General features: G+C 51.6%; 1 protein-coding gene across 3 annotated transcripts; it reads left to right on the forward strand.

Annotated features, from left to right (window-relative positions):
* The first annotated feature begins 15 nt into the window (after positions 1 to 15).
* Positions 16 to 27,734, forward strand: Ss18l1 (SS18, nBAF chromatin remodeling complex subunit like 1). 3 transcript variants are annotated; one of them, NM_178750.5, is made up of 11 exons: positions 16 to 401; positions 9,997 to 10,073; positions 10,842 to 10,926; positions 12,552 to 12,696; positions 13,234 to 13,431; positions 15,118 to 15,282; positions 15,621 to 15,722; positions 16,869 to 16,961; positions 19,443 to 19,562; positions 20,804 to 20,931; positions 24,865 to 27,734. In NM_178750.5, the coding sequence occupies exons 1-11, from the start codon at positions 333 to 335 to the stop codon at positions 24,889 to 24,891; spliced, it is 1,209 nt and encodes a 402-aa protein (NP_848865.4). In that variant the 5' UTR covers positions 16 to 332; the 3' UTR covers positions 24,892 to 27,734. The 3 variants fall into 3 exon arrangements, with proteins under 3 accessions (NP_848865.4, XP_006500694.1, XP_006500695.1); XM_006500631.4 differs by lacking the exon at positions 16 to 401 and adding an exon at positions 735 to 982; XM_006500632.1 differs by lacking the exons at positions 16 to 401; positions 9,997 to 10,073 and having other exon boundaries at positions 10,902 to 10,926; positions 12,552 to 12,728.
* Positions 27,735 to 27,736: the final 2 nt, after the last annotated feature.

Raw genomic sequence — 27,736 nt, forward strand, 5'->3', positions numbered from 1 at the left:
GTCAGGGGGACGTGCGGCACGGCGGGGCGGGGCAGGGCGGGCGGAACCACCGAAGCTCAGCACAGGGGGCGGTGTACCGGCTACCGGCTGGACGAAGAGCGCAGGCCGGGTGCAGGGGGCCTCCGCGCGGTATCCTGACCTGGGAGGCAGTCGCGTAAGGCGTGGGGACGCGGGGGACTCGAGCGCGCATTGGCGACAGGCAGGCGGGCGAGCCCACGGCACCGCGCCCCCCGTGTCCCCGCCCCCGCTCTGCGGAGAATGGGCACCTCGGGCCGCGGGGCGCAGCCGGAGAATAAACCCCAATGATCACGGGCTGAGTCCGCGCCACCACCATGTCCGTGGCCTTCGCGTCGGCGCGGCCGAGAGGCAAAGGGGAGGTCACTCAGCAGACCATCCAGAAGGTGGGCATGGCCGAGGGGGTACAGAGTGCGGGTGGGCGCGGGGCACGAACAAAGCCGGGGCACAGCCCGCCGCACGGAGCCCTGACGGCGGCTCCCCGCGCCCCCAGGAAAGCCTGCGCCAACTTTGCTGGAGGCACTGGCAGCGGGGGCCCGGCGGCCGCAGGGGGTGGGGACCCCGGAGCGCGTTGCGCGTTCTTCTCCCAGAGCGCCCCAGGCAGCAGACGCAACAGAGCGAGACGCCAGGGCCCGCGGCCCCTCCAGCCGGGGCGGGGGCTTGTCGCGCTCTGCTGACAGCCGTGGTAGCGACGGTCGCGCGCCTTTGCGCGATGCTTGGCGAGTGGAGAAGGGGGAGCAGGCAGCCTGGAGGCGCGCCGCTGCGGCGAGCTGGCCGCTCTTGTGAGGTACTGCGGTGCCCTGCACAAAGGAACGCATCCAAAGTGTGCGTGCCATTTCCAGAGCCCGCACCGCTGTCCAGAGCTTGCTGCACGCGGCGGACTTGAGGCTAGCGCAGCCCCGCCCCCGCTCGGGCCACTGGGTATCCGCGAGCCTCGCCTTCTGCACCCTGGCTTCAGACACCGCAGGTTTGTCCTGCAGTCTCTCAGTTTCATCCTTTAGTTTGGGCCAGTTTCTCAGAGAAGGCGTTTGCGTGGGTGTGTGGACGTCTTTAACAAAAGGAAGCTTTAAGTTTTGGCTTGGACACTTTAGCTTCTTACTGTTTGCCTTCGCGGTTCCAGGCATCTTTCTTACGCGATGGCTTTTCCTAATTCTGGTTCCTTTTACAGAATTCTTGAATTCTTTTGAGCCAGTTAGTTCCCAAAGGAAATTGGCCTCTCTACTCCCTCAGAGGCTTGTGGGGATTTTCTTCGCTTGTCGCCTGTTTCCCAGATCACCCTTGCTATCCTCCTTAGGAACATAATGGTTATCACTGTTGGCAAGTCCTAGTTAGCAGGGGAGATTATTGGAGGAAAGCAGAAATGCAGGTTTTATAGATCTTGCCACATTTAACTTTTTGCAGAAGTGACTTAGTGAAGGAGGCTACAGAGGCTACGTGGTAAAGCTAATAGTAGCCCTTCCGTGTGGCTCCACAGGCTGCTGTCTGTGTGGCCATGAACTAGGAGCCTTGGTTGGTGGAGGGTGGAGTACTCCACACATTGGCAGTCCAGACAGTGCCCAGGCACTCTGGCTGCTGGATCTTAACAGTCACTCTTTCCAGTGCCACTTTTGGCTTCAACATTTTTAGTCAGTAGTCAAACGTGCTCATCAAAGATCCTCAGTTTCTCCAGGCAAAGGTGTATTGGAGGACTACGCCAAACATCAGATCACAAAGAGGAGATGTTGGCTGACCTCAGCTCAGGGCAGAAATTCAGCCTGTGCATCTTTGGAAGTGGGTCTTAAGTTTAGCCTGTCAAGGTCCTTAACCTGGTAGGGCTGGCAATTCACTTCCTGTCTCTGTGAATCCTTTACTGGGGAGTCTGAGAAGGCCTGAGGGGGGATGTGTCATGTACTTAAACCGTGCACTCTGACCTGGCCTGATGATGCGCCACTGCAGTTACATTCTGCAGCATATGTGGCAAGACGGTCTGAGAACAGCCTGAGCTACATGATAAGTTCAAAGGCAGCTCAAGATGTGTGTGTGTGTGCTAACCAGCCCATGATGAGACCACTGGGGAGAGCTAGGAGTTCCAGAGAAGGAGAAGGCCAGTGGGTGGTGAAAGCAAAGGAAATAACAGCGCGTTCTTGGAGGACGGATCCTACTCAACCGTCACAGCCCGCAATGTCCTCTCCTCAATCTTGTCTCGACAGTCACAAGGCCATTGTAGTACTTGGAGGTATTGCTGGTGGCATATGAGTTAGCATGTAATGAAGTGGCCTTTGCTGGTCCGTAGTCTTGCATGGTACACCCTATAAACTATAAAATCCATAGCACAGGTTCTGCCTAGGCGAATGTATTCGTGTCCCATAACTTCCCTGACTGGCCACAACCCAGGTGACATTAGACAACAGTTTTCATTCACTCACTCTGTCAAGGTGTGAAGAGTGGCTGGCTGCCTTCCTTCTCTCACGAAGTTCTGGGGGAGGCTACCTCATACCTTCCCAGCTTCTGGTGGCTCCCACAGCCTTTGGTGTCCTTTGGTCTGCGATGAGATCTCTGTTTTCCTCTTCTGGGATCTCCTCGCCTGTTTTTCTGACTCTTCTCAGAAGCATACCATTCTTATAAGGTAACAAACATTGGTTTGCAGATAGCCTTCTTTCCAAGTTTGGGGCTTTCCATAGAAGTAAGAGTATGAGGTCAGGAAATTTGAGCAAGCTTTGAATCGTTCTAGATGTGGCCTGCAGGGAGGGAGTGGTGACCCAGAGTGGGAGTCTGGAGAGCTGCCCTGACCTGGAGCAAGTGACCTTGTGACAGAGCACTGGCACCTAACGAGGATGTAGTCAGAACTGTGCTTTTGTGTGGACAATGTGTGTGCCTGGGATCCTGAAGTGGAACTACAGCTGGCTAGAGCCCTCAGAGACACCACTGGCCAAGGACCAACTCTAACTCTGTCTTTCTCTCCACTAGCTGAGGGCTATAGTATCCCAATGTCCAGCACTGTGCGCTCCTGGTGCAACCAGCCAGGGTATAGTGCAGTGATTTGGGTGGCTGCATGCCTATTAGAAGGCCCACTGGACGCCCCCTGCTGTTTCATGTAACAATTACACAATAAAAGTTACATATCTCTATTGCTGATTATTATTATTATTTACATGCATGGGTACATGTGCCACAGTGTACAGGTGGAGGTCAGAGGATTATGGAGTCACGTCCTTCTCCTTTGACTGGGGTTCCAGTCTCCAGGCTTTTTTGGGGGTGGGGGTTAGGTGTTTTGTTTTTTGGTTTTTTTTTTTTTGGTTTTTTTTTTTTTTGGTTTTTGGAGACAGGGTTTCTCTGTATAGCTCTGGCTGTCCTGGAACTAACTCACTCTGTAGACCAGGCTGGCCTCGAACTCAGAAATCCTGCCTGCCTCTGCCTCCCAAGTGCTGGGACTAAAGGCGTGCACCACCAACACCCAGCGTCCAGGCTTCTAAAGTCAATCCTATTAATAAGGCACTTTGGCTGCTTGGAACATTAGAGCTGTCCCCATAACGGTGAATGATGTGTGGAGCTGAGTCTGAGTCCCCTATTAAAGTGGAAGAGTAATGGCTCTTGGGTAGCTGTTCTTGAGCAACAGTACTTCCTAGGGGGGCACAAGGTTTCTCCTCCCATCTCTGGAATGGGGAAGGAATGATATCCCTTCATTCCTCAGTCTGGAGTTCACCTTGGGGAGGGAACAGCCCTTTGGCCTCTTTGCTTTCTGTCAGGCAGAGAACCACTCTGCATGGTTCTCAGCCTGATCCTTGCATTCCTTGGATGGAGAGAAGTGGGGACAGGTGTTCTTTGGAAAGAGACACACAGGCCTGTACCCTCTGCTCACTGAGGCCTGGCTGGAAACACTCCCAAGAAGACAGCTCTGGCCAAAGGCCAGATCTGTTCCCCAGTCTCAAAGTGGGAGTCACTTGGAGCAGGATTCAGTGTCCGCCACCTCCCTACACCCCATCTTTTGTGTGCCTTGGGAAAGAACACCTATCCCATTTGGTATGTGGTGTTCTGCCTTAGGCATGTTCCTAGATTACTGGACCATCGCGCTTGACTACCACTATCTCTGTGCTTGGAGCCCAGGGACATTTCCAGAAAGTCCCCAAGCTACAGGTGAGGAACACACTGTGTCCAGCAGGTGCAGTGAGGGCTAGATATGAGCACCAGCAAATGGCGCGGAACTGAAGCTGGAGGAAAGCAGCCAAGCTTCAGAGCCTAGTTCATGGAGTGTGTGTGGGAGAGAAAGGCCTGAAGGAGTGAGGGGTGGGGGACTGTGGGATGCTGTGTAGAACAGGCTGTGGGCAGGATCCATTTGCTACCTTTCAGATTGTGTCTAGTTGTAAGCATGTACACATGGGGTCCTCTGGTGTAGAGGAATTTTAATTCAGCTGCTCTGGCAAGGAATCACATCCAAAGACCTTCTGGTCTGTATGAGCTGGCTGGAGTGCAGACACTCTCTTAGTCCACAACTTCACTTCCTGACAATGAAGGGAAGGTTAGCTTATAGAAGGAAGCAGCCATGCTTGAAAGCTGTGTTCAATTGAGGGGCAGACAAAGTGACAAATCAGAGAAAGATTTGACAGAATGAGTCAGGCATGGGATACATCCAAGCAACACACACACACACACACACACACACACACACAAAACAACACAGCAAAGAGAGGCAACTTAAAAGTAATGAGAGAGGAGGCTGGAGAGATGGCTCAGAGGTTAAGAGCGTTGACTGCTCTTCCAGAGATCCTGAGTTTAAATCCCAGCAACCACATGGTGGCTCACAACCATCTGTAATGGGATCTGATGCCCTCTTTTGGTGTGTCTGAAGACAGCTACAGTGTACTCACATACAAATAAATAAATCTTTTTTTTTTTTTTTAAAGATTAGTGAGAAGAAAAGAAGATTGTGCGTGTGTGTTTGTGTGTGTGTATGTATTGGTTTACTGAAACAGGTTGTGTGTGTGTGTGTGTGTGTGTGTGTGTGTGTGTGTGTGTGAGTTTTACTGAAACAGGTTGCAGAGAGAAGCCAGACACAGGTGAAAATAGAACAAGCCAGAGAATGAGAAGGAGCCAGAAGATCAGAACATATTGCCTATGTTCTAAGGCCATGGTATGAATAGGAGGCCAAGCAGAACAATTCAATCAAAAGCAGAGAGCAGGCAGATTGAATCAGTCAGCTTGGAAGATTAGATTGTATGCAGGTTAGAAGCTTCCAGGCCCAGGCCTAGGGATAGGGATAGTTAGCATACAGAAAAGAAATGCTCTGGGCTCAGCCCAAGCCGTGTATTTGCATAGCTTGAGAGCAGCTCTTACCCCATCATCTGAGGAAATGAAAGTGATGTTTACACTCTGGACTGTGTGAGAGCAAAGAGGGCTGCTCCGGCTTCTTGGGCTCAAATCCTCTTCCATCATTTCTTCTTGACACGTGCTTTTGGGCCTCAGTTTCCTGCTTTTAGAGGGAAGGTGATGTTGAGTTAAAGCCAGTTGAGCAGTATGGATGGACCAGACCATCTTGGTCCCGTTTTGCAAGAGTGCTGAGGCCTCTGTAGGAAATGGTAGAAAACCGTGGCCAGTCCAGAATCCTGTAAAGAGGCGGTTGGTGGCATGCAGTTTGGATTCATCTGAACATGCAGGGTTTTAACGTCATCTGCCATCTGTGTGTACCTTTCCCCAGTGCTGAGATTTTCATGGAGGCAGGGAGATGTGCTGTGCTGAGCTAACTCAGTCTTCTCAGTATTCAAAGATGCACAGGACCAGAAATGACACCCGTGTTGTCTCAGGAAGGTGGAAACATACTGTACCTGTGGTCGTGTACTTAACTGCGTGTGTAGTCTTTGAAAACGGGACATCTGCGTTAAGCGTGGTAGTGAGACTACAAGGCTGTGTGTTCCTCCCACGTGCACGGCCTGTGTGTGTGTGATTTGGGGACTGCTTGGAAGCTTGCACAGCTAATTCATGTCTTGTGCAGTGGGTGAATGTTCAGTAGGGCTGCAGCACTCTCCCGGAGTGTGCTTAGGTCGGGCATCGGCCTCCCGGAAATGACTCAAAGAGAGCTGCATCACCAAAGGCTTCTCTACCATGGGTGACAGCTCACAAAGCTGGGAGCTTGCGGCAGACTGCACAGACTGCAGACTGCTCGGCAGATTGGAGAGCCTCTTCCAGGTGGGTGGGTTTGTCTGGGAGTCTGCTCAGTGGTTCTTACTCCTTATATACTCCTGAGGCCTAGTGAGTCTGGTCAGTTTCAGGGACTTCCTGAAGCTATTTTGAGTTGTTTACTTCTTGTCTTAAGGACGGTCCCTGTAGAATGGACTGTTTCACTTCTCAGAAAATCCTGTCCTAAAATGCAGTGTATCTCACCTCCCCTTTCACATCCTGGTCTTTAGAGAGTTTTTCTCTAGGATGGAAGGGAACAGAAAACAAGGAGATGAGAGGGACAGTTGTGCTCAGGACCTCAGCCCATGGACTGGAATCATTCACAGTGGATGATGGGTCTTCTTACCCCAGTCTAATCTAGGTAATCCTTCAGTTGTGGGCACTTGTGAGCTTTCTGAGTAGGTGCTAGGTATTGAACTCAGGTCCTCTGCAAGATCAGCACTCACCCTTAACCACCGAGTCATTTCTCCATCCCTATTGTTTTGATTTTTAACAAGGTCTCACTGTGTAGTTCCCACTGGCCTAGAACCCACAATGTAGACCAGGTTAGCCTTCAATTTCTGACACTCTTTCTGCCTGCTATTGGTGTTCTTGGCACGCATTGTTTGGTTTGGTTTGGTTTGGTTTGATTTTTGCCTCTCTGTGGTTTTTATTCCACATATTAGCACACCTGTGCATGGCTGCTGTGGCAGAGGTTTGGAGGTCTGTGTTGGTTTTATTTGTTGGTTTGTGTTTGGTTTGGTTTTTTGAGACAGGGTTTCTCTGTGTAGCCCTGGCTGTGCTGGAACTAACTGCAGACCAGGCTGGCCTCGACTTAGAGATCTACCTGTTCCTGCCTCCTGAGTGCTGTGATTAAAAGCATGAGCCACCCATACCCAACCATTTTTTAGAAAGATTTATTTATGCTTTTATATATGTGTATATGTGTAAACTCTGTATATATATATATATCACACATATATATGCAAATGTGTATATATATATATATATATATACACACACACACAGAGTGGGGATGAGGGGAGTGAGTGCTCTATTTGCATGCTAGAAGAGGGCATTGGATCCCATTACAGGTGGTTGTGAGCCACCACGTGGTTGCTGGGAATTGAACTCAGGACTTCTGGAAGAATATTTAGTTCTCTTAATCAGTGAGTCATTTCTCCAGCCATATTTTTTTTTTTTTGTTTTTTGAGACAAGGTTTCTCTGTGTAGCTCTGGCTGTCCTGGAACTCACTGTGTAGATCAGGCTGGCCTTATACTCACAGAAATCTGCCTTTCTCTGTGTCCAAGTGCTGGGATTAAAAGCATGCACCTATATTGCCCAGCACCCTATATTAATTTTAAGTAGCTCTGTGATCTTTCATTTATATAGTAACTTGTCTTTATTCTTGTGTTCTGAATTTTGAGTTGATGTTTTCTTCATGATCTTGGTTGCTCCAAGTGTTGGCCATTGAGACCCAATCTGTGGGATCAGTTTGGAGTTCCACATGTTAGGCAGATGCGCTGCCACTGGACTGTACACCCAGCCTTTGGGTCTAGTGTCTGACCCGGAGGACAGGCTTCCTCCATAGGCTGATGCTGGCCATCATAAACAGCCCTGTTGAGACTGGGAGAGGTCCCTGTGTGACAGCTGAGATGCTCTCTGCCTTCCAGTGGTGGCTCTCCCTTCCCTCATCCCTGCCAGCAGAGTACAGGCAGGGGACAGCCCTGTCCTGAGCCTTGGCCACCCACCAGTGTCCAGGTCTTACCTAAGCAAGCCAGCACCCTGTTTGCTGTTTTAAGAAAGCATGGGCTGGAGATGTGGCTCAGCAGTGAAGCATGTACTGCCCTTGCTGAGGATCCAGGTTCAGTTCCTAGCACCCCCATTGAGCAGCTCACAATCACCTGTAACTCCAGCTCTAGGGGATGCGATCCCCCTCTTCTGGCCCCTCTGGGTACCTGCACACGTCACACACATACTAGCACACAAGTTAACATACATACATAGTTAAAAAAAAACAAATCTTTTTTTGTTTTGTTTTGTTTTGTTTTTCGAGACAGGGTTTCTCTATATAGTCCTGGCTATCCTGGAACTTACTCAGTAGACCAGGCTGGCCTCAAACTCAGAAATCCACCTGCCTCTGCCTCCCAAGTGCTGGGATTAAAGGCATGAGCCACCACTGCCCAGCACTAAGAAACAAATCTTAAAACGACACCAGTTCAGTGCTTGCAAATGCTCAGTTCTGTGTGAATCGGCACTGTCCCTCTATGTGGCTGGCTGTACCGTAGAGCTGTCAGCAGCCGCTCTGCATCTTCCTTTAGGCTGTTGTGGCTTTCATGACAACCTGGACATGCTGTAGGGGTTTTACTTTGTGTCCTTGGGAAGAGCCTCTCCTTGAGAGTGAGGGTTTGAAGAAGAGGATTCTGGGAGCCTTGCTTGTGTGTGTGTGTTGGGGGGTGTGCGGGGAGAGAGGTGAGTGAAAGTCCTTACCTGCCCTTTAGATCATAAGCAGCTTCTGTGTGGCAGCGCCCCCTGGTGGACACTCAGTCCAGGAAAACAGTGGAGAGGAGGCGCTTTAAAGGAAGTAAGGAGCTGGACAGAGGAGAGGTTCTATAGGCTGAGGTGTGAGCTGGTCTCAGGCAGAGGGCAGGTCCAGGGACCCACAATGCAAAGTAGAGGGAAGGGCAGCCGGCAGCCTAAAGGAACAGGGCAAGTGTGTGTTTTTGTGAAGGTGGAGGAAGGGCCTGCCTGGTGTGAGCGCTTGAGTACAGACCCTGTGTGGCACAGGAAGTGGCAGGTATTCCTGGCGTCCTCCCCCAGGGACACTGGTCACTCCAGGTAAAAAGTGGCTCAGAGCTGTGCCTGCTGGCTGTCCTCTGCCCACTGGCTTGCCACACTTCTTCTGTCCCCTCCCATCCCTCCCTCTGCCTTTCTCAGATGCCCTTCAAGGACCATCAGGCGACAGAAGACCCTTGTGTACCGTGCCTGTCCATAAGCTTGGCCCCCTTCACTCACAAGCAATTTCACGCCCAGTGTCCCTGATACCCCACCCAGTGTTACTGGTCACTAGAACCAGCACATGCCAGAACCGCCCTAGGGGCTGTGGAGGTCAGACTTACATGACTGAGTTTGGGAAGAGTGTGCTACAGTCTCCAAGAGACAAGACAGCACATCCAGGATACCTCTGGAGCTCAGCCCAGTGCCTCCCAGCGCTACCACGTGTACCATCCACCTGGGCAGGTACAGGCCTGGGATCTGCATTTCTGACCAGTGTGGGCTGTGCCTGTTGGAGGGAGGGTCAGCTTCCTTCTCCCTAGAACAGAGACTCTGGCTTGCACCACATTTCTGGCAGCCCACTGTCCTCTAGCATGTTCATGCCTGACCATTCACATACCACTCCATGCTTCTAATCCAGACCCTATATGATGTGTAAGACAGTCTCAGAAAAGTGCCAGCCTCTGCAGAGTGTAGCCTGGGCCTCTGCCCCCTTCCTTTCATGTCCTCAGGGCTCAGGGAGGTCAGTGTTCTCATTGTCTTGCCTAGCCTTATGTATCTACAGTGCCTCCTACTGGCCGTGCATTTCCTGGGCTTCTCTCACTGGCCTAGGGATGGATGTAAGCTGGCCCTGCCCTCTTGTGGAGTTGAGATTTGAGGGTCTGTGGAGCTCTCTAGGTAGGAGCCAAGACCTAGAGCCCCTATAAGCTGCCTCTGCGCTCTTGTGGAATTGTGATTGTAGGTAGAGACCAGGACCTGGAGTGTGTGCCCCTAGCACGCTCCCCAAGGGTCCTGATGCCCTAGATGCGAACCAGCTGCTGAGTGACCTTGCATGCACCCTGGTTGCCTCCCCCCAGATGCTGGATGAGAACCACCACCTGATCCAGTGCATCCTGGACTACCAGAGCAAGGGCAAGACCGCCGAGTGCACGCAGTGAGTAACGTGCCGGCCCAGGACCCGGCCCGCCCCGGGCTCTGTGACTGCCTTCTCCACGTGCTGGGAAAGCTTCCTTGGTGCAGAGCAGAGGGAGGTCAGAGGTGGCCCCGGAGAACAAGTGGCATGGAAAGCCTTCCCATGAGGGCTTGGGGGAAAGAGGCAAATGGGGAACATGGAGAGGTGTTTCTACAGCCTCCACCCATGGGGCCAGTAGTAGACCCAACCAGAAGGCAGCTTGTGCCTCTGGGTGGGCAGAGTACCTCAGACCTAGCTCTCACCTTCACGAGAGGCCTTGGGTCTCCTGGGTCCTCACCTTGTGCAGCTGGTTGGAGAGAAGTGAGACCTTGCCTGGTGTGCCGTGTGGGTGAGGCGCCTGAATCCCCTGGGCCTTTCCTGTTTCCTTCCAGGGCACCTCAGGATGTCTGCTCTGTGAGGTCAGCCTCACATCTGGTTCTGTGGAGCAAGGCTGTGTTCCCTGTTGCCCTGCCATGATCTCCAGGTCTCTCCTCCTCTCCCATCAACCACCTTCCTCCTGGCTCACACCTCAGGGTCTTTCAGGGGTTCAGTCATGAAACAGGAGCCTGCTTAGGGCTTGGCTGCACCTGACCCCTTGCTGGACTTTGGAGAGCGGCCAGCTGCCCATTTCCAGCCTGGCCTAGGTGTCAGTGTTCGCTGTCCTGCAAGGCCGGAGGCCAAGGCTGACTCGGTTCGACTTGGCTCTGCGTTGGATGTGGCAGCTTCACCTGTGTGCTTGCTCCTCCACAGGTACCAGCAGATCCTGCACCGGAACCTGGTCTACCTAGCCACCATAGCAGACTCCAATCAGAACATGCAGTCCCTGCTTCCCGCGGTAGGTACTGCAGCCGGTTTCTGCACGTGTCACCTCAGGTAGACAGGTGACCAACAGCAGCCCAGAGCTATGGAGGCATCAGAAATTAGGGGTTCCGGGAGGGGTCATAAATGACTGTGGCAGACAGGAGGAACTGGGACTTAGACTACTTAGTTTAGGGAGGTGGCCCCAGGACCAACCCTGGGAATGTTAAGGGTGAGTGTTGTAACTGACAAGAGAGGGCTTTTTGCCTTTGTTGTAAACCCTTTCTTTTCCCCTCCCCACCCCAATGGCTTGCACAGTCCCAGTGCATATGGGTATATGACTGAGAGAGAAAAATAAATGTTTTTCTTAATAATGAATAAGTCTTTCTAGGTGTACTCCTGTAATCCTAGCACTTGGGAAGCTGACACAGGAGGCTTGCTGTCAGTTTGAAGCCAGACTGGGCCATATATCAAGTACCAAGCTAGCTAAAGCTACACACTATGAACCCTGTCCAAATAAATAAATAAATAAATAAATAAATAAATATATACATAAAAGTTAAAGGGGCTGGGCGTGGTGGCGTAAGCCTTTAATCCCAGCACTCAGGAGGCAGAGGCAGGCAGATTTCTAATTTCAAGGCCAGCCTGGTCTACAAAGTGAGTTCCAGGACAGCCTGGGCTATACAGAGAAGCCCTGTCTCGAAAAACCAAAAAAAAGAAAGAATGAAAGGTAAGTAAGTTAAAAGGGGAAATCTCCAGTGCAGTCACATCCCAGATACCACTATAAATATTTTATTGTCTGTTTGATTTTCTGTAAATGCATTTTCCTCAAATTAAACTTTAACTGTGATGTCGGATAGTATGCCTGTGGCCACATGAGATAACATGATAACGTGGCCAAGAGAAGAAGCCACTCATGGTGACCAAGGCTGACCGCAGGTGCCAGGGCAGATGTGTTACCAGGAAATGACTTTCTCCTGGCATGTGGCTCCCTTGGAAAGCGGAGGCCTTACAAGTGGCATCACCGTGGTCAGCTGTGGTGTTGCTCCTGCTGGAGACGACCCTTCTCATTTCTTTCAGTACTAGGGTTGAACCTAGAGCTTTGTGCACGTGAAACTATATCTTTAGGCCTCTTTTTACATCTTAAAAATAAATTTTAAGTCTCCAGGTCTGTTTTTCCAAGACTGAACTTGAACTTACTCTGTAGCCCAGGCAACACTTGAACTTGCCATCCTCCTGCCTCCACTTCTCTGCTGAGACTGTGGGCCTGCAGCACCAGGCCAGGTTAGGAGCTCCTTTAAGAAAAGGCCAGGTATAGATAGCGTGTGTGTGCAAACCTTTGCAGCCACTGTTTGGTGAGGAGAAGAGACACCTCACTTCTTCCCAGTATGTTTGGCTGAGGAGATGGATGGAGGAGGAGAGGGGAGAGGATACAGGGAGTGAAAGTACAGGAAGCCAGCTTGCGCACTGACTAGTTCATCGATGAATGTAGGCACTGCGACCCTTGGCCGGCTGATTTGTGTCTGATGTCATTGTCTCAGCTCAGTACCATGCTGGTTGGTGGCTGTGCAATCCGCATGGGTCACTGAATCCTCGGGGTGGCTCTTGGTGCTTATTCTCTGAGCTAACTCTCTCTTGCTCTAACTTCTCTGTCATCAACAGCCTCCAACACAGAACATGAACCTCGGGCCCGGAGCACTGAGTCAGAGTGGTTCCAGCCAGGGCCTGCACCCCCAGGGCAGCCTCAGCGATACCGTCAGCACAGGCCTGCCCCCCGCCTCCCTCATGCAGGGCCAGATCGGTAACGGTGAGCAGGTTTGCTGCAGCGATGTCACCAAGGTAGCTATAGATAGCAGGCTATAGTGGCAGCCTACGCCCAGCAGGGCTGGGCACAGTGCCTTCCCTCCTGTCCTGCACCCACCTCTCTCCCACTGTCCTGGCTGCAGGTACTCCTCTGAGCCTAAGTGTCTGTGGTGGTTAATAACCATGCAGAGGACATGAAGCTGACTCCAAGTACCCAGGTCCACTTTATTCTGACCTGTGGCATTTAATGTACGGTCATATGCTTCTGTGTGCGTTCTTTAAGAATGGTAGTGTGGTGTTGCTGCTGTTCATGCTACAAAATAAGAACTCCTAATACCAACCGGGTCTCTCGGGAACACGTGTGCGCTCGCAAGTGTGTCTGTGTCTGTGTGTTCATTAATCACTCGCTCCATTCCTAAGTGTTAATGACCTTGGGTTAGCCTTCCTCTCAAAGTCATCTGAAGGGAACTTGGATGTCTTTATTTGATGTGGAAACCTGGCCTCCAGTGCCTGACGCTACCTCTTGTACCCTTCCTGGCAGGTCCAAACCACGTGTCCATGCAGCAGACGGCTCAGAGCACACTGCCCACAACCTCCATGAGCTTGTCAGGCAGTGGCCATGGTACTGGCCCTGGGTACAGCCACTCGGGGCCTACCTCGCAGAGTGTCCCCATGCAAGGCCAAGGTGCCATCAGCAACTATGTGTCTCGGACCAACATCAACATGCAGTCTAACCCAGGTACTATCCCTATACCTGGCCCCATATCTGTGGCCAGCTCCCAACCCTAGCAAATTCAGGCACCTTGTCTGTGTAGCTCCTAAGGGACAGTCCCTCTGGTGTGCTGGGCATCTCCACAGGGCTGGGATGGTGGACAAACTGACTCAGCCCTGAGTGTTGCTCAGAGGCCTCAGCAATTCTAAGGAAAGGAAGCCGTTGGCTGACTTGGAAGAGGAACACTGGCTTCAGGGGAGGGACCCCTGGCAAAGGCTAGAAGAAGAAAAGATAAATGGAGGTCCAAATACTAAAGCTGGAGGTCACAGGTACTAAACTGGAAGTCACAGACACGGAGGTCACAGGTACTGAGTTGGAGGTCACAGGTACTAAGCTGGAGGTCACAGATATGGAAGTCACAGGTACTAAGCTGGAGATCACAGATATGAAGGTCACAACTACTAAGCTGGAGGTCACAGATATGGAGGTCACACCTACTAAGCTGGAGGTCACAGGTACTAAACTGGAAGTCACAGACATGGAGGTCACAAGTACTAAACTGGGGGTTACAGATACTAAGCTGGAAGTCACAGATATGAAGGTCATAGGTACTAAACTGGAGGTTATAGGTACTAAGCAGGAGGTCAGAGATATGGAGGTCACAGATATGAAGGTCACAGCTACTAAGCTGGAGGTCACAGATAGGGAGATCACAGGTACTAAGATAGAAGGCACAGGTGCTAAGCTGGAGGTCCAGGCCTTTGTGCAGAGCAGGGGCCCTGGTTTACAGTAGATGCTGAGCATGGAGGTAGCCATGCAGAGGGTCATGGAATACCTGAGACTTGGCAAGTCCCAATCCAGATGTTCCCTAAACATCAGAGACACCTGTCTCAGAGGAATGTTGCGAAATAAGATGGTATGTTTCCTTCATGTTTTCTATAGTCATAACACTGCAGGTTTATTTTGCAAGTACAGTGTTACAATGTTTCTTTGAAGAGTGTTTCACCTGTTTTCTTTTTTTCAACATGGATTCTAGAAGCTTTTTCTTCCTTCTCTCTCTTTCTTCCTTTCTTCCTTTTTTTCCTTTTTTTCTTTAGTGCTAGGGACTAAACACAGGGTCTCATACATGCAAGGTAAGGGCTCTACTAGTGAGCTACACTCCCTCACTAAATTGCCATAGCTGGCCTTGAACTAAGGATCTTCTTTCCTCCGTTTTTTGAGTAGATAAGGTGACATGCATACTCCACCTGGCTTTCTACAAACTTTAAAACAAATGGCTCTTATTTTGTTTCTGTGGGATGTTGCTGTTCCAGGGACTTCTGAGCAGTGTGTAGCTGGGCCAGCAGGCAGGCAGGTATAGTCCACAGTGCTGTAGGGCTGCTGCTCAAGAAGGAGATAGAGCACACTGTGACACCTGAAGGACAAGCTCTGGGGACAAGGAAGGGCAGGATTTTAGTTTCTGTGGCCAGGAGCTGTGTGTGGGCTTGAGGCCTGATCCGTCTTGCCCAGTGGCTCTTTCCTAAGATAGCCGAATGTTAGTCCTAACAACTGAGGTCTAGCCTTGTACCAGGTTTATGGATGCAGCTCACACTGTTACAGGTACAACTTGGAATCAAAGGTACTGGTTATCAGAGGGAGTCGGGTTTTCGGGGAAAGGAGCTCTACCCTAGAGCTTTCTCAGGTTTATTTTGGGGTCTCTGTCCTTTTACACAGTCTCCATGATGCACCAGCAGGCAGCCACGTCCCACTACAACTCAGCACAGGGTGGAAGCCAGCATTACCAGGGCCAGGCACCCATTGCCATGATGGGCCAGGGTGGCCAAGGAGGCAGCATGATGGGGCAGCGGCCCATGGCGCCCTACAGACCCTCCCAGCAAGGTGAGGCCTGCCTGCTTCAGCCGTCGGTGAGGGGTCAGTACTCTCTCTCCGGGTGGGAGTCGTAAGGTTTTCTCCAAGGCACAAGCAAGGACACTAAATGCATAGGTGTCATGGGGGACCAGGTGAGCATCAGCTAGCCCAGGGAGCAGATATTTGGGTCTGGGGACACAGGAGGCTGTTGTTCCAGTTCCAGAGTATGTGGGTTATGAAAAGAAGGATTGGTGGTTGAATAGTCCTGGGTGTGTTCCTCCCATGGTCAAGGCTTTGCTGCTAAACCAGGTGTGCGCGTGTCTTACCCACTGCATGCTGGTCTTAAGTGTCTGGTCACATCCCTACAGGCTCTTCCCAGCAGTACCTGGGCCAAGAGGAGTACTACAGCGAACAGTACAGCCACAGCCAGGGCTCCGCAGAGCCCATGAGTCAACAGTACTACCCGGATGGTAAGGCGCACTGCTGGCAGCTCCTGGTTGATCTGTTCTTCATATCCAGAGCTCTGTGTCCTGCCAGCAAAGCATCCTGAGTCCCCTCTGCTTGAGCACACTGGGGCATGGAGTGAGGCTGGTCTCAGATATGGAGGTCACAGATATGGAGGGCACAGGTGCTAAGCTGGAGGTCCAGGCCTTTCTGCTGATCAGGGGTCGGGTTTACAGTGGATGCTGAGCATGGAGGTAGCCATACAGAGGGTCACGGAGTACCTAGGACATGGCAGGTCCTAATTCAGATGTTCCCTGAGCATCATCATGGGACTCCATCCACCTCTTTGAGTTTTCTCTGCCTCCCTTTCCCAGAAGGTAGTAACAGTCTGAGCTAGGTGGAGCCAGCCATCGATGACAGTTGTATGTAACATGATGGGTCCCAGCTTCTAGCCTCCTGCCCTCACTTCAGCGAATTGTCACTTTCAGTTACCTTTAAGTGGATTTGTGGAAGTGACATTTAAAATGATATTAATATTGGGTATGGTAGCCCAGGCCTAGAATCTCAGGTCTCGGGTAGGTAAAGCAGGAAGATTAAGAATTTGAAGCCAGCCTGGGCTACCTTAGGAAACCCTGTCTCAATAAATATCCATTGTAAATATAGATTTTGAGAGATAAAGATAGAGGTCTCTGGGGAGCTCTGGCCAGGGCCCTGGTGTCAGCCATAGCATGAGGTAAGCTGTATGTCTGGGATAGGGATAAGAGCAAGGTAGGTGTCAGAGACAAGTCTTGTACCAAGCCGTGATTCCTGGTGTGAGGTGGTGGCATGTTCCAAAAGCCTTTTCATGGACATAGCATACTATTACCCAGAAACCCCCAGGAGCTGTACAAGGACAGAAGAGAGCAGCTGGTACTGTCAAGAGTCTTGATTTGCTCTGTGGTTTACAGCAGTCCCACAGTGTTGGTGACATCCGCAGTTTACAGGTGGAGAGGGAGAGAGAGAGAGAACAAGAACAAGAGAGAGAACAGAGGGTCTTGGAGAGGCTTGGAGAAGTAGACTCAGCCAGTTCTGCCTCGTCCCCTGGCCCGAGCTCACTGTAGCAGAGCCCGTTGTCCCCTAGGGCCAAGGCACAGAGACAGACACCTCCACACACATCACCTGTTTCCTTGTAGGCCACGGTGACTACGCCTATCAGCAGTCGTCCTACACAGAGCAGAGCTACGACCGCTCCTTTGAGGATCCCACACAGCACTACTACGAGGGGGGTAAGAAGCATGGCGGGGCACACACCACGCCCCAGTGCACAGAGGCGCAGCACAGGCACAGTGGTTCAGACACTACACCCCTCGACCTAGCAGTGCTGGCCTCCAGCGCGTCTCAGCCGCGTCATTGGTGTAGGTCTGTGGAGTTGGGTTTGCGGGCTGCGCTGCAGGGCTTCACTTGCCTCGTGCATTTGGCAAACAGTGCAGAGTTTGACCATGTTGGGGATTTTGCTGCTGGGAGACAAACATGGCCATTCTTCCAGCTTAATAGCCCAGGAGCTAGTAGGATGGCTGCTTTTTTTAAGAGCTTGTAGCCCCAGTGTGGAGACCTTCATGGTGCTGTGGGAATGGGAGGGAGAGGGACAGCTGTGTGCTGTTGCTGTGAGGCTCTGAGACAGAAAGCCTTGCTTCATAGCATTTGCCCCTCCGTGGTGTAAATGTGTGTGTTCCTCCTGGCTGACAGGCATCATCACTGATGGGATGCCATGGAATGTGGAAGTAAGAGGAGAGACACAGTCCCTGAGCAAGTTGAGAGTCAGGGGCTCAATAGGACTTAGCATGCACTTAGCACGCATGCGTACATACATACATACATGCATAGTACATATTTATTATTTTAAAAAATGTGTGTGTGGCCATGTGCACCCTCACTGGGGCCATCCTTAAAGACCAGAAGAGGGTGTTAGATCCTCTGGAGCTAGAGTTATAGGTTGTTGTGAACTACCTAATGGACTCTGAGAACCAAATTTGGGTCTTGTGGGAGAGTAGCCACTTGCTCTTAAACCTCTGAGCCATCTCTCCTGGATTTTTTTTTTTTTTTTTGGTTTTTCGAGCCAGGGTTTCTCTGTGTAGCCCTGACTGTCCTGGAGCTCACTTTGTAGACCAGGCTGGCCTCGAACTCAGAAATCCACCTGCCTCTGCCTCTGCCTCGTGCTGGAATTAAAGGCGTGCGCCACCATGCCCGGCTTCTCCTGGATTTTTTTTTGTTGTTTTTTTTGTTTTTTCCACACCAGGTTTCACTGTATATCCCTGGTTGTCCTGGAACTCTATCTGTAGACCAGGCTGACCTTGAACTCAGAGGTCTGCCTGCCTCTGCCTCCCTCCTAACCCTAACCCTAACCCTGAGTCCTGGGATTAAAGGCTTGTGCTACTACTGCCCGGTGAAATGTTTAATAATTGACCTATAGTCTCTCTTAGAATAACTCCACATGGAGGTGAGTGTCTGTGTATGTGACACTGTTATGTCACATGTCATATGATTTAGCCCACAGGTTTGACTCTGCCTGCTTGGTCTCACTGAGCCCTTCAGACTCGATTCTCACCAGCTACCTTATTTACATTTTATTCCTTCAAAACGGAACCCCTAGTAGGTAGAGCACTCCTCTCAAGCCTCTGCTGTGCTCTGCTCATTTGATGTACAGCCTCTCAGGGCACCAGTTGGGCATCTTGGGACATCAGGCCTTCGCCCCTCCTAGCTCTGGAGGCCTGAGATCTGAGGTCAAGGTGTCTTCAGAGCTACCTTCTGCCAGCTCAGGGCAGGTCTGCACCAGGCCTCTCCAGCATCTGCTGCCTGCCATCAGTCTGGCTCTCTCTTGGCTTGGAGAGACATGTTCCAGACTCTACCTGCATTGTCCTGTGGCCTCTGTGTATCTGCTCAGATTTCTCTGGCTTCACGCAGACCCTCACGCTTGGCATCCACTGAAGATCTTGTTTCTGACTAAGGTCCCATTCATGTCTTAGGAAGTAAAGGTAACTTTGGAGGCTGTATTTTACTTTTCTTGTTGCTGGGACAAAACACCTGACAGAAGAAACTTAGGAAGGGTTTACTTTGGTTTAAAGTTTCAAGTACAGTCCGTGGTGGCAGGAGCCTGCGACAGCTGTTGCATCCACAGTTGGGAAGCAGAGGGAACAAAAGGTGTCTCAGCTCCTTTCTCCTCTGTTCATTCAGGGACCCCAGGCCATGACTTGGTGTCACATACATTTGGTTCAGCCTTTCAAGAAACACCTTCACAGACAAGACTGGGTTGTGTGGTTGTAAATCCAGTGACCTTGACGACTAACAGTCAGATGTGTGCGGTGGAACTTGATCATTCAGTGCGCAGAACTGTCACCTGAGCAGCTACATCACCCATTTTATATTATCTGGCTTTTCGATCTTATTTTATAAAATATTAAAACAGAAATGCCATATGAGCTGAGCAGTGGTGGCCTTTAATCTCAGCACTTGGGAGGCACAGGCAGGAGGATTTCTGAGTGCAAGGCCAGCCTGGTCTACAGATCGAGTTCCAGGACAGCTAGGGCTATACAGAGAAACCCTGTCTCGAAAAAAAACAACAAACAAAGCCATATGATATTTGAGCCATCATGGGAACATACTGCCTCTGGAGACATGGTGAAAGGATTCCTTGGCTACTCACTGTCCTGTGGGTAACAGGGAGCCTCCTGCACTGCCCAGAAATGAAACTGTGCCCCTTCTTTCTGCAGGAAACTCCCAGTACAGTCAGCAGCAGGCTGGGTACCAGCAGGGCACAGCACAGCAGCAGACCTACTCCCAGCAACAGTATCCCAACCAGCAGAGCTACCCGGGGCAGCAGCAGGGCTACGGTAAGAGGGATGCCTGTCTCCTCACAGAGGACCCTCTGGTGTCTGCCGTGGGCCGCGTACACTGTGATGGAACTGTTTAGGCAGATGTTGAGTAGGCTTATTTTGGTGTGGCTATTGATCTCTGGAGAGGTTGGGGGTTGTTTTAAAGGATTGCCATGTACCCAGTACCTGCCTCCCTGTATCTAAGATCATCATTTATCCCTGTACAGTGGTCACAATCAGAAACCAACATTGGGTCCTGGAGAGATGGTGCAGCTGTTAACAGAACTTTATTCTCTTGCGGAGGACCTGGGTTTGGTTCTCAGTATCTACGTAGTAGATCCCAGCTGACTGTAACTCCAGTCCCAGGGGAGATCTGACTCCTTCTTCTGGCCTCTGCTTGATGAGAGTGATGTGCAAATATATGTGCAGAAGGAAAGAAAAACAGGGCTGGCGAGATGGCTCAGTGGTTAAGAGCACTGACTGCTCTTCTGAAGGTCCTGAGTTCAAATCCCAGCAACCACATGGTGCCTCAAAACCACCCTTAATGAGATCAGACACCCTCTTCTGGTGCATCTGAAGACAGCTACAGTGTACTTATTTATAATAAATAAATCTTTGGGCCGGAGCAAGCAAGGCCTGAGTAAATAGGGTTAACCAGAGCGAGCAGAGGTCCTAAATTCAATTCCCACCAAGCACATGAAGGCTCACAACCATCTGGACAGCTATAGCTATAGTGTACTCATGTACATATAAGTAAATCTTTAAAAAAAAAAAAAGGAAAAGAACAGCCTCGGGCAGGCCATGAGGCGTTGAAAGTCTCCCTGGGCTGGACTGCAGCTCCATGGCAGAGTATTGCCATCTGTGGTGATCACACACACACACACACACACACACACACACACACACACTAATATAACAACTAAACAGATGTGGGGACTTTAGCAATCCTCTCCAGAGCCTTCACCTTAGTCTTCAGAGGAAACCTGACATTTCTCTTCTGCTAGAGAATTTCCCTGTTCCTGTTGGCATTTAAGGCTCTGCTTTACGGGTCCACTATAACTGCCCTCCAGTGGTCCTGGGGACAGGCCTTCAGTGCTCCATATCTGTGTGGGCACAGTCCCAAGTCTTCACAGGACTCTCAGATGGCAAGCTGGGTTGTGACACTATTGTAGCACAGGCTGTACCCACCAAAGAACAGCTTCCTGGTGCCTGGATGTTCACAGGCATGGTTGGTCTCACCGTCTCTGCTGTCTTCACAGGTCCTGCCCAGGGAGCCCCCTCACAGTACTCAAGCTACCAGCAAGGACAAGGTCAGCAGTATGGAAGCTACAGAACATCGCAGACGGGACCTTCTGCCCAGCAGCAGCGGCCTTACGGCTATGAACAGGCAAGCTTTCTGGGCGTTTCAGGAAGCGCTATCTGCCAAGTGTCAAGTGAGGCCTGGCAAGGGCTTCTCTTACTGTCCTGAAGAACAAGTGGGACTAGTTGGCCTCTGGTAGAGCAGGAGTGTGCAGCCACTGTGGGGCTAGAGTTGCTCGGATGGTCTTAATGACACAGATGCCTCTTTTCCCAGAGGCCAGAAAAGAATGTCTCTTGGATTTGGGGGTCAACAAGAGAGGCATGCTAACTTAGTTATAGACTAAACTGGAGGTCATGACTACATTTGCTTCTAGAGGAGACACAGCAGTGACATCTCGGGGACAAGCATCCCCATCCAAACCTTTACTGCAGCCTGTAGGAGTTATAGCTGTGTGCCTCAAGGTCCCAACCAAGTCAGTAGGCCTGTGACCTAGTCAAGCACAGGCAAGGTTTTGTGTGTACTGTATGTGCTTTCTGCTGTCCCTAGCCTCTACCCATAGATGCAGGTCACTCCTCCAGCCGACTTCCCAGTTCTGAGGGTCAGAAGCAGCTCTAGGCTCTGTCCTGTGTGTCCCCTGCAGGATGGAATAGCCAGCTTGAGAGGCAGTGGCTCAGACTTGACGCTGTGCTGAGTCTGCCTACCCTAGAGATTATACTCAAGGCCTGCTCTGCCCTTTGCTTCACCCGCCTGGGTACAGGCACCAGAAACTTGTCAGGCTGCTTTGCATAGACTCTTCACTGTGGGCTCCCAGGAGCCCTCCTCAGCTAGCTGTGGGGGAGAAGAAGCTGGGGTTGAGTGCCCGTGTCCGTATGTCCTCCAGGAGACCCCTCTCTCTGCAGGGCTCTGTTGGCTTCCAACCCTGTAGTCAGCCTAGATTCAAGCTCCAGGTCTTTCTCTGTCAGATTTTGTGTTGACTGTGTGACTGTTAACAAGTCACCCGTGTTAGCAGCAGCAGCTCTGCTGCCCCATCGGGGCACGGGGAACTCCTTTCCCGGAGGGCCACCATGATGTCTAGTTAGGCACATGGCCAGGCCCTTCCTTCAGATTGCCCAGTGAGGGAGGGCACATTGCCTGTGAGGAAAGCTGATCAAAATAAGTAAGAAAACAATTGTGTAAGGTTAGAGAGTGACTGTTGGGCTGAATGACGGTACCTCTGCATTGCAGAAGTGTGCGTGGATTCCGGCAGGCTCTCCAGGGTTCTGGCTCTCCAGGGTTCTGGCTCTCCAGGGTTCTGGCTCTCCAGGGTTCTGGCCCTCCAGGGTTCCAGGGTTCTGGCCCTCCAGGGTTCCAGGGTTCTGGCTCTCCAGGGTTCTGGCTCTCCAGGGTTCTGGCCTTCCAGGGTTCTGGCCCTCCAGGGTTCTCACTCTCCAGGGTTCTGGCTCTCCAGGGTTCTGGCTCTCCAGGGTTCTGGCTCTCCAGGGTTCTGGCTCTCCAGGGTTCTGGCTCTCCAGGGTTCTGGCTCTCCAGGGTTCTGGCTCTCCAGGGTTCTGGCCCTCCAGGGTTCTCGCCCTCCAGGGTTCTGGCCCTCCAGGGTTCTGGCCCTCCAGGGTTCTGGCTCTCCAGGGTTCTCGCCCTCCAGGGTTCTGGCCCTCCAGGGTTCTGGCCCTCCAGGGTTCTGGCCCTCCAGGGTTCCAGGGTTCTGGCCCTCCAGGGTTCTGGCTCTCCAGGGTTCAGGCCTTCCAGGGTTCTGGCTCTCCAGGGTTCTGGCTCTCCAGGGTTCTCGCCCTCCAGGGTTCTCGCCCTCCAGGGTTCTGGCTCTCCAGGGTTCTGGCCTTCCAGGGTTCTGGCCCTCCAGGGTTCTGGCCCTCCAGGGTTCTGGCTCTCCAGGGTTCTGGCCCTCCAGGGTTCCAGGGTTCTGGCCCTCCAGGGTTCTGGCTCTCCAGGGTTCTGGCCCTCCAGGGTTCCAGGGTTCTCGCCCTCCAGGGTTCTGGCTCTCCAGGGTTCTGGCTCTCCAGGGTTCTGGCCCTCCAGGGTTCTCGCCCTCCAGGGTTCTGGCCCTCCAGGGTTCCAGGGTTCTGGCTCTCCAGGGTTCAGGCCCTCCAGGGTTCTCGCCCTCCAGGGTTCTGGCCCTCCAGGGTTCTGGCTCTCCAGGGTTCTCGCCCTCCAGGGTTCTGGCCCTCCAGGGTTCTGGCTCTCCAGGGTTCTGGCCCTCCAGGGTTCAGGCTCTCCAGGGTTCAGGCTCTCCAGGGTTCTGGCCCTCCAGGGTTCTCGCCCTCCAGGGTTCTCGCCCTCCAGGGTTCTGGCCCTCCAGGGTTCTGGCTCTCCAGGGTTCTCGCCCTCCAGGGTTCAGGCTCTCCAGGGTTCTCGCCCTCCAGGGTTCTGGCTCTCCAGGGTTCTCGCCCTCCAGGGTTCTCGCCCTCCAGGGTTCTGGCTCTCCAGGGTTCTGGCTCTCCAGGGTTCTGGCTCTCCAGGGTTCAGGCTCTCCAGGGTTCTGGCTCTCCAGGGTTCTGGCTCTCCAGGGTTCTGGCTCTCCAGGGTTCTGGCTCTAGGGTTCAGGCTCTCCAGGGTTCTCGCCCTCCAGGGTTCCAGGGTTCTGGCTCTCCAGGGTTCTGGCTCTCCAGGGTTCAGGCTCTCCAGGGTTCTGGCTCTCCAGGGTTCTGGCTCTCCAGGGTTCTGGCTCTCCAGGGTTCAGGCTCTCCAGGGTTCTGGCTCTCCAGGGTTCTGGCTCTCCAGGGTTCAGGCTCTCCAGGGTTCTGGCTCTCCAGGGTTCAGGCTCTCCAGGGTTCTGGCCCTCCAGGGTTCTGGCTCTCCAGGGTTCTGGCCCTCCAGGGTTCTGGCTCTCCAGGGTTCTCGCCCTCCAGGGTTCAGGCCCTCCAGGGTTCTCGCCCTCCAGGGTTCTGGCTCTCCAGGGTTCTGGCCCTCCAGGGTTCTGGCCTTCCAGGGTTCTGGCCCTCCAGGGTTCTGGCCCTCCAGGGTTCTGGCCCTCCAGGGTTCTGGCTCTCCAGGGTTCTGGCCCTCCAGGGTTCAGGCCCTCCAGGGTTCTCGCCCTCCAGGGTTCTGGCTCTCCAGGGTTCTGGCCCTCCAGGGTTCTGGCCTTCCAGGGTTCTCACCCTCCAGGGTTCAGGCCCTCCAGGGTTCTCGCCCTCCAGGGTTCTGGCTCTCCAGGGTTCTGGCCCTCCAGGGTTCTGGCCTTCCAGGGTTCTCGCCCTCCAGGGTTCTGGCCCTCCAGGGTTCTCGCCCTCCAGGGTTCTGGCTCTCCAGGGTTCTGGCCCTCCAGGGTTCTGGCTCTCCAGGGTTCTCGCCCTCCAGGGTTCAGGCCCTCCAGGGTTCTCGCCCTCCAGGGTTCTGGCTCTCCAGGGTTCTGGCCCTCCAGGGTTCTGGCCTTCCAGGGTTCTGGCCCTCCAGGGTTCTGGCCCTCCAGGGTTCTGGCCCTCCAGGGTTCTGGCTCTCCAGGGTTCTGGCCCTCCAGGGTTCAGGCCCTCCAGGGTTCTCGCCCTCCAGGGTTCTGGCTCTCCAGGGTTCTGGCCCTCCAGGGTTCTGGCCTTCCAGGGTTCTCACCCTCCAGGGTTCAGGCCCTCCAGGGTTCTCGCCCTCCAGGGTTCTGGCTCTCCAGGGTTCTGGCCCTCCAGGGTTCTGGCCTTCCAGGGTTCTCGCCCTCCAGGGTTCTGGCCCTCCAGGGTTCTCGCCCTCCAGGGTTCTGGCTCTCCAGGGTTCTGGCTCTCCAGGGTTCTGGCTCTCCAGGGTTCTCGCCCTCCAGGGTTCTGGCCCTCCAGGGTTCTCGCCCTCCAGGGTTCTGGCTCTCCAGGGTTCTGGCCCTCCAGGGTTCTGGCCTTCCAGGGTTCTGGCCCTCCAGGGTTCTGGCCCTCCAGGGTTCTGGCCCTCCAGGGTTCTGGCCCTCCAGGGTTCTGGCCCTCCAGGGTTCTGGCCCTCCAGGGTTCTGGCTGTGGGAGGAAGCTTCCTGATGTTTGGGTGTGCAGACCCAAACTATAGAGGTGTAATCTATGTCTTGTTCTCCTTTAGGGCCAGTATGGAAATTACCAGCAATAAAGAACAAGCATTGTCTTTGGACCCTTCATAGTAGTATGTTCTGGACAAGCCGGTGGCAGTTCTGATGAGTAGCGACATGTTGGTCACCCTCTCTGCCCAGTGCCGTGTCTGCATGAGAGGCAGGCTGGTTTCATGCTGGGCGTGATGCTGTGTGCACCACTGACTGCGATATGGCGTGACATGTCTGGTGCTGTGTAAAGTATTGTATATCGGTACGATGGGGAGGTTGTCCTGTTTGTGTCCCCTGCCCGCTCCCTGATGTTCTTAGCTAGCTTGGGGGGGGGTTACCGTGTCATCACATGTTCTGTGCCTGGTGATGAGACAATGTCTAAGAGACATCATGGTCCATGCTGCTGTGAACAGACTCAGTCTGCCCCCTCTCATACCATTGTTGCAAAGTGGACTGTAAATGTTTCTTCAACTGGCGGCTCATAGCTTGACATACATACACCGCTAGGTGACCATTTCTTCTGTGCCTAAGTAGGGCTTGAGGACACCTTCTGTGTCTTGGGTCATGTCACTATAACAAGGAAGATGTGCTTTGTGTGCAAGGACCATGAGCTGTCCTTTCCAGAACTTACCAATTGCCTGTGTCTCTCCAGTTTCCATGATCCCAAAGGATGTCTTTGTATTAGCGAGTAAAGAAGGATCGATGACTATTCCAAATGACAGTCGGTGAGAGTGTGGGCATCGTGAGGGGAGCTTTCACTAAGGAGGGCGCTGTCTGAAGAGCAATTCTTGCTGTCTCCGAGCTGCTTGTGTGTAGTATGGCTTTGGCCCTTGGCGTCATCTCTAGGATTTGAGTGTGCCCAAACCTAAGTTTATAGAGAATTTAAAGTACTCATGTTTAATTTTACAAGCAGTTGGCAAGTGTTTATATTACTTCTTCAGGACCTCTGAGTTCAGATTGCCAAGCAGATGTTCCTTTGCGTTTAGGGAAGTCTGAAATCCACACTGCATTTTTAATGAATCCAAATAACTTTATTACGTTCTTTCAAATGAAAAGGACAAGTTTTATACAGTGAGAATTGGGTGATTTTTTTTTTTTTTACATTCCTAGGATGTTTAATCTCGTTTTAATTCTGTGCAAACATGAGAGACAGCCTTTTTGAAAAGGTTCTATCAAAGGAAAACACCGCATATAATGCAGCAGGCATATTTTTCAGCATTTATTTAGATAATAACAATGTTACTATGAGAAGAAAAGAACAACCTTGAAGATGAGTGCTCAGAACAACCAAGAACATACAAAACCATCCCCAAGGATGCAGGGCTTGGTACATCAGACCTGTCCACCAGGATGCTTTTGCTTTATTTGTGTCTTATATGTAGCCCAGACTGGCCTCAAACTCACTACATAGCTGAGGCTGAACTTAATGATCCCCCAGCCTCCACTCCCGGGTACTGAGACCACGGGCATGCACCACCACATCTGTTTTCAGCTGATAGTTTTTAAAATATAAAACTTACCTGTAGCTCAGTAGTAAGGCACCTTTGTGGAGTTTGCTTGAATTAATCTTGACAGTCTTGCTGGAACTTACAGTGCAAGCTCCATTTACTTACAGGAGAATCAAGGGCCGGATCAAAGGACTTGTCTGTGTCGGCTGCCGTCTTACTCTAGGACATTCTCCCTCTCCTTGGGACCATTATCAACAACCATGGGCATATGTGTCTCATAGGCACAGGGTTTAGGAAACACACAGGCAAGGGCTGACTACATGACGGCTTTAACTTTACAGAAACAAGTTTCTGATCGCTACATGGCAGAAGTATTAGCAACTTGATTTTAGGGACTCATCATCTCTTTAGCTCCTTCCCTTTCTGGCAATTTTTATAAAACTAGCCTACAAGCTCACTTGGGGGCTAAATATCCCATTGAAAATGTCGAAACATTTTAAGTAACTGTGAAATGGTTTTTATTCCTTGCCAATCTGGGAATATGCCTTTTATGTATGCATACATGTGCAAGTGTGTACGTGTGTGTGTGTGTGTGTGTGTGTATGTATGTGTGTGTATGTGTGTATATATATGTGTGTATGTTAAAGTGCTGTATTAGTGTGTATGTGTGTGTGTATATGTAAAGTGCTGTGTTAGTGTGTGTTAATACTTTTTGAAAGAAAAGAACACTTAAAATATGTATCACCCCAAAAGTTCAATTTGAAATGTCTTACATTAAGAATTTCTTGAATGTTGTGTATATATTTTTAAAAGCACTTTGTGAAATAGTTTGTACATTTATTTCCTAATTTATACCTGATTTTGGTGTTAATATATTTAATGATTAATATTGTTTATTTAATGTTTTATTGATTTTTATGTAATTTTGTGGGGGAAAGTGATGCCAGTCTTTTTCATTGCCTGTATTATAGCTTTTCTTCTGTAACATGAATGTTTGAAAAGTCCTAGGCTGAAATGAACCCTTCGTGCAGGTGTGGTTGACTGTGTTTTGTTTTCAATGGTTCCTCCTACTGAAGGCCAGAAAAGATGCAAAGGGAGATTTGGAAATCGCTGCTCATTCTTCCTCCTGTTTCCCAGCATCCGTTCAATACTTGGTGAACTTGACCACTGAGGACTGGGGTTTTCAGATGTGCTGACCACTACGCGCTGCGCTTGTCAGGGGCTATGGGTGGATGGACATCTCTGCAGACTTAGCATATAGCACAGTGGGAGATGGGAGATGTCCGCAGAGGCACTGGGCAGACACAGGCCTGGCCCAGAAAGGAGGTGTTTTCCTTTCCTGTTGTACCTGTTCTCAGACGTGGGCTTCAGTGACTGAGTGTCCGTTCAAACTTGTAAAAAGAGGAAGACTTTCCATTTCCATTAAAACACTTTTTTAGCCATTACC

The sequence above is a fragment of the Mus musculus genome, chromosome 2 (assembly GCF_000001635.26).
Source record: "Mus musculus strain C57BL/6J chromosome 2, GRCm38.p6 C57BL/6J".
NCBI classification, from domain to species: domain Eukaryota; kingdom Metazoa; phylum Chordata; class Mammalia; order Rodentia; family Muridae; genus Mus; species Mus musculus.

Bases quoted from the DNA above. Each gene is read 5' to 3' on its own strand.
- Ss18l1 (NM_178750.5), top strand. From the start codon at position 333: ATGTCCGTGGCCTTCGCGTCGGCGCGGCCGAGAGGCAAAGGGGAGGTC. The intron at 10,074-10,841 runs GTGAGTAACGTG...GCTCCTCCACAG, and splicing joins AAGACCGCCGAGTGCACGCA to GTACCAGCAGATCCTGCACC. The intron at 10,927-12,551 runs GTAGGTACTGCA...TGTCATCAACAG, and splicing joins TGCAGTCCCTGCTTCCCGCG to CCTCCAACACAGAACATGAA.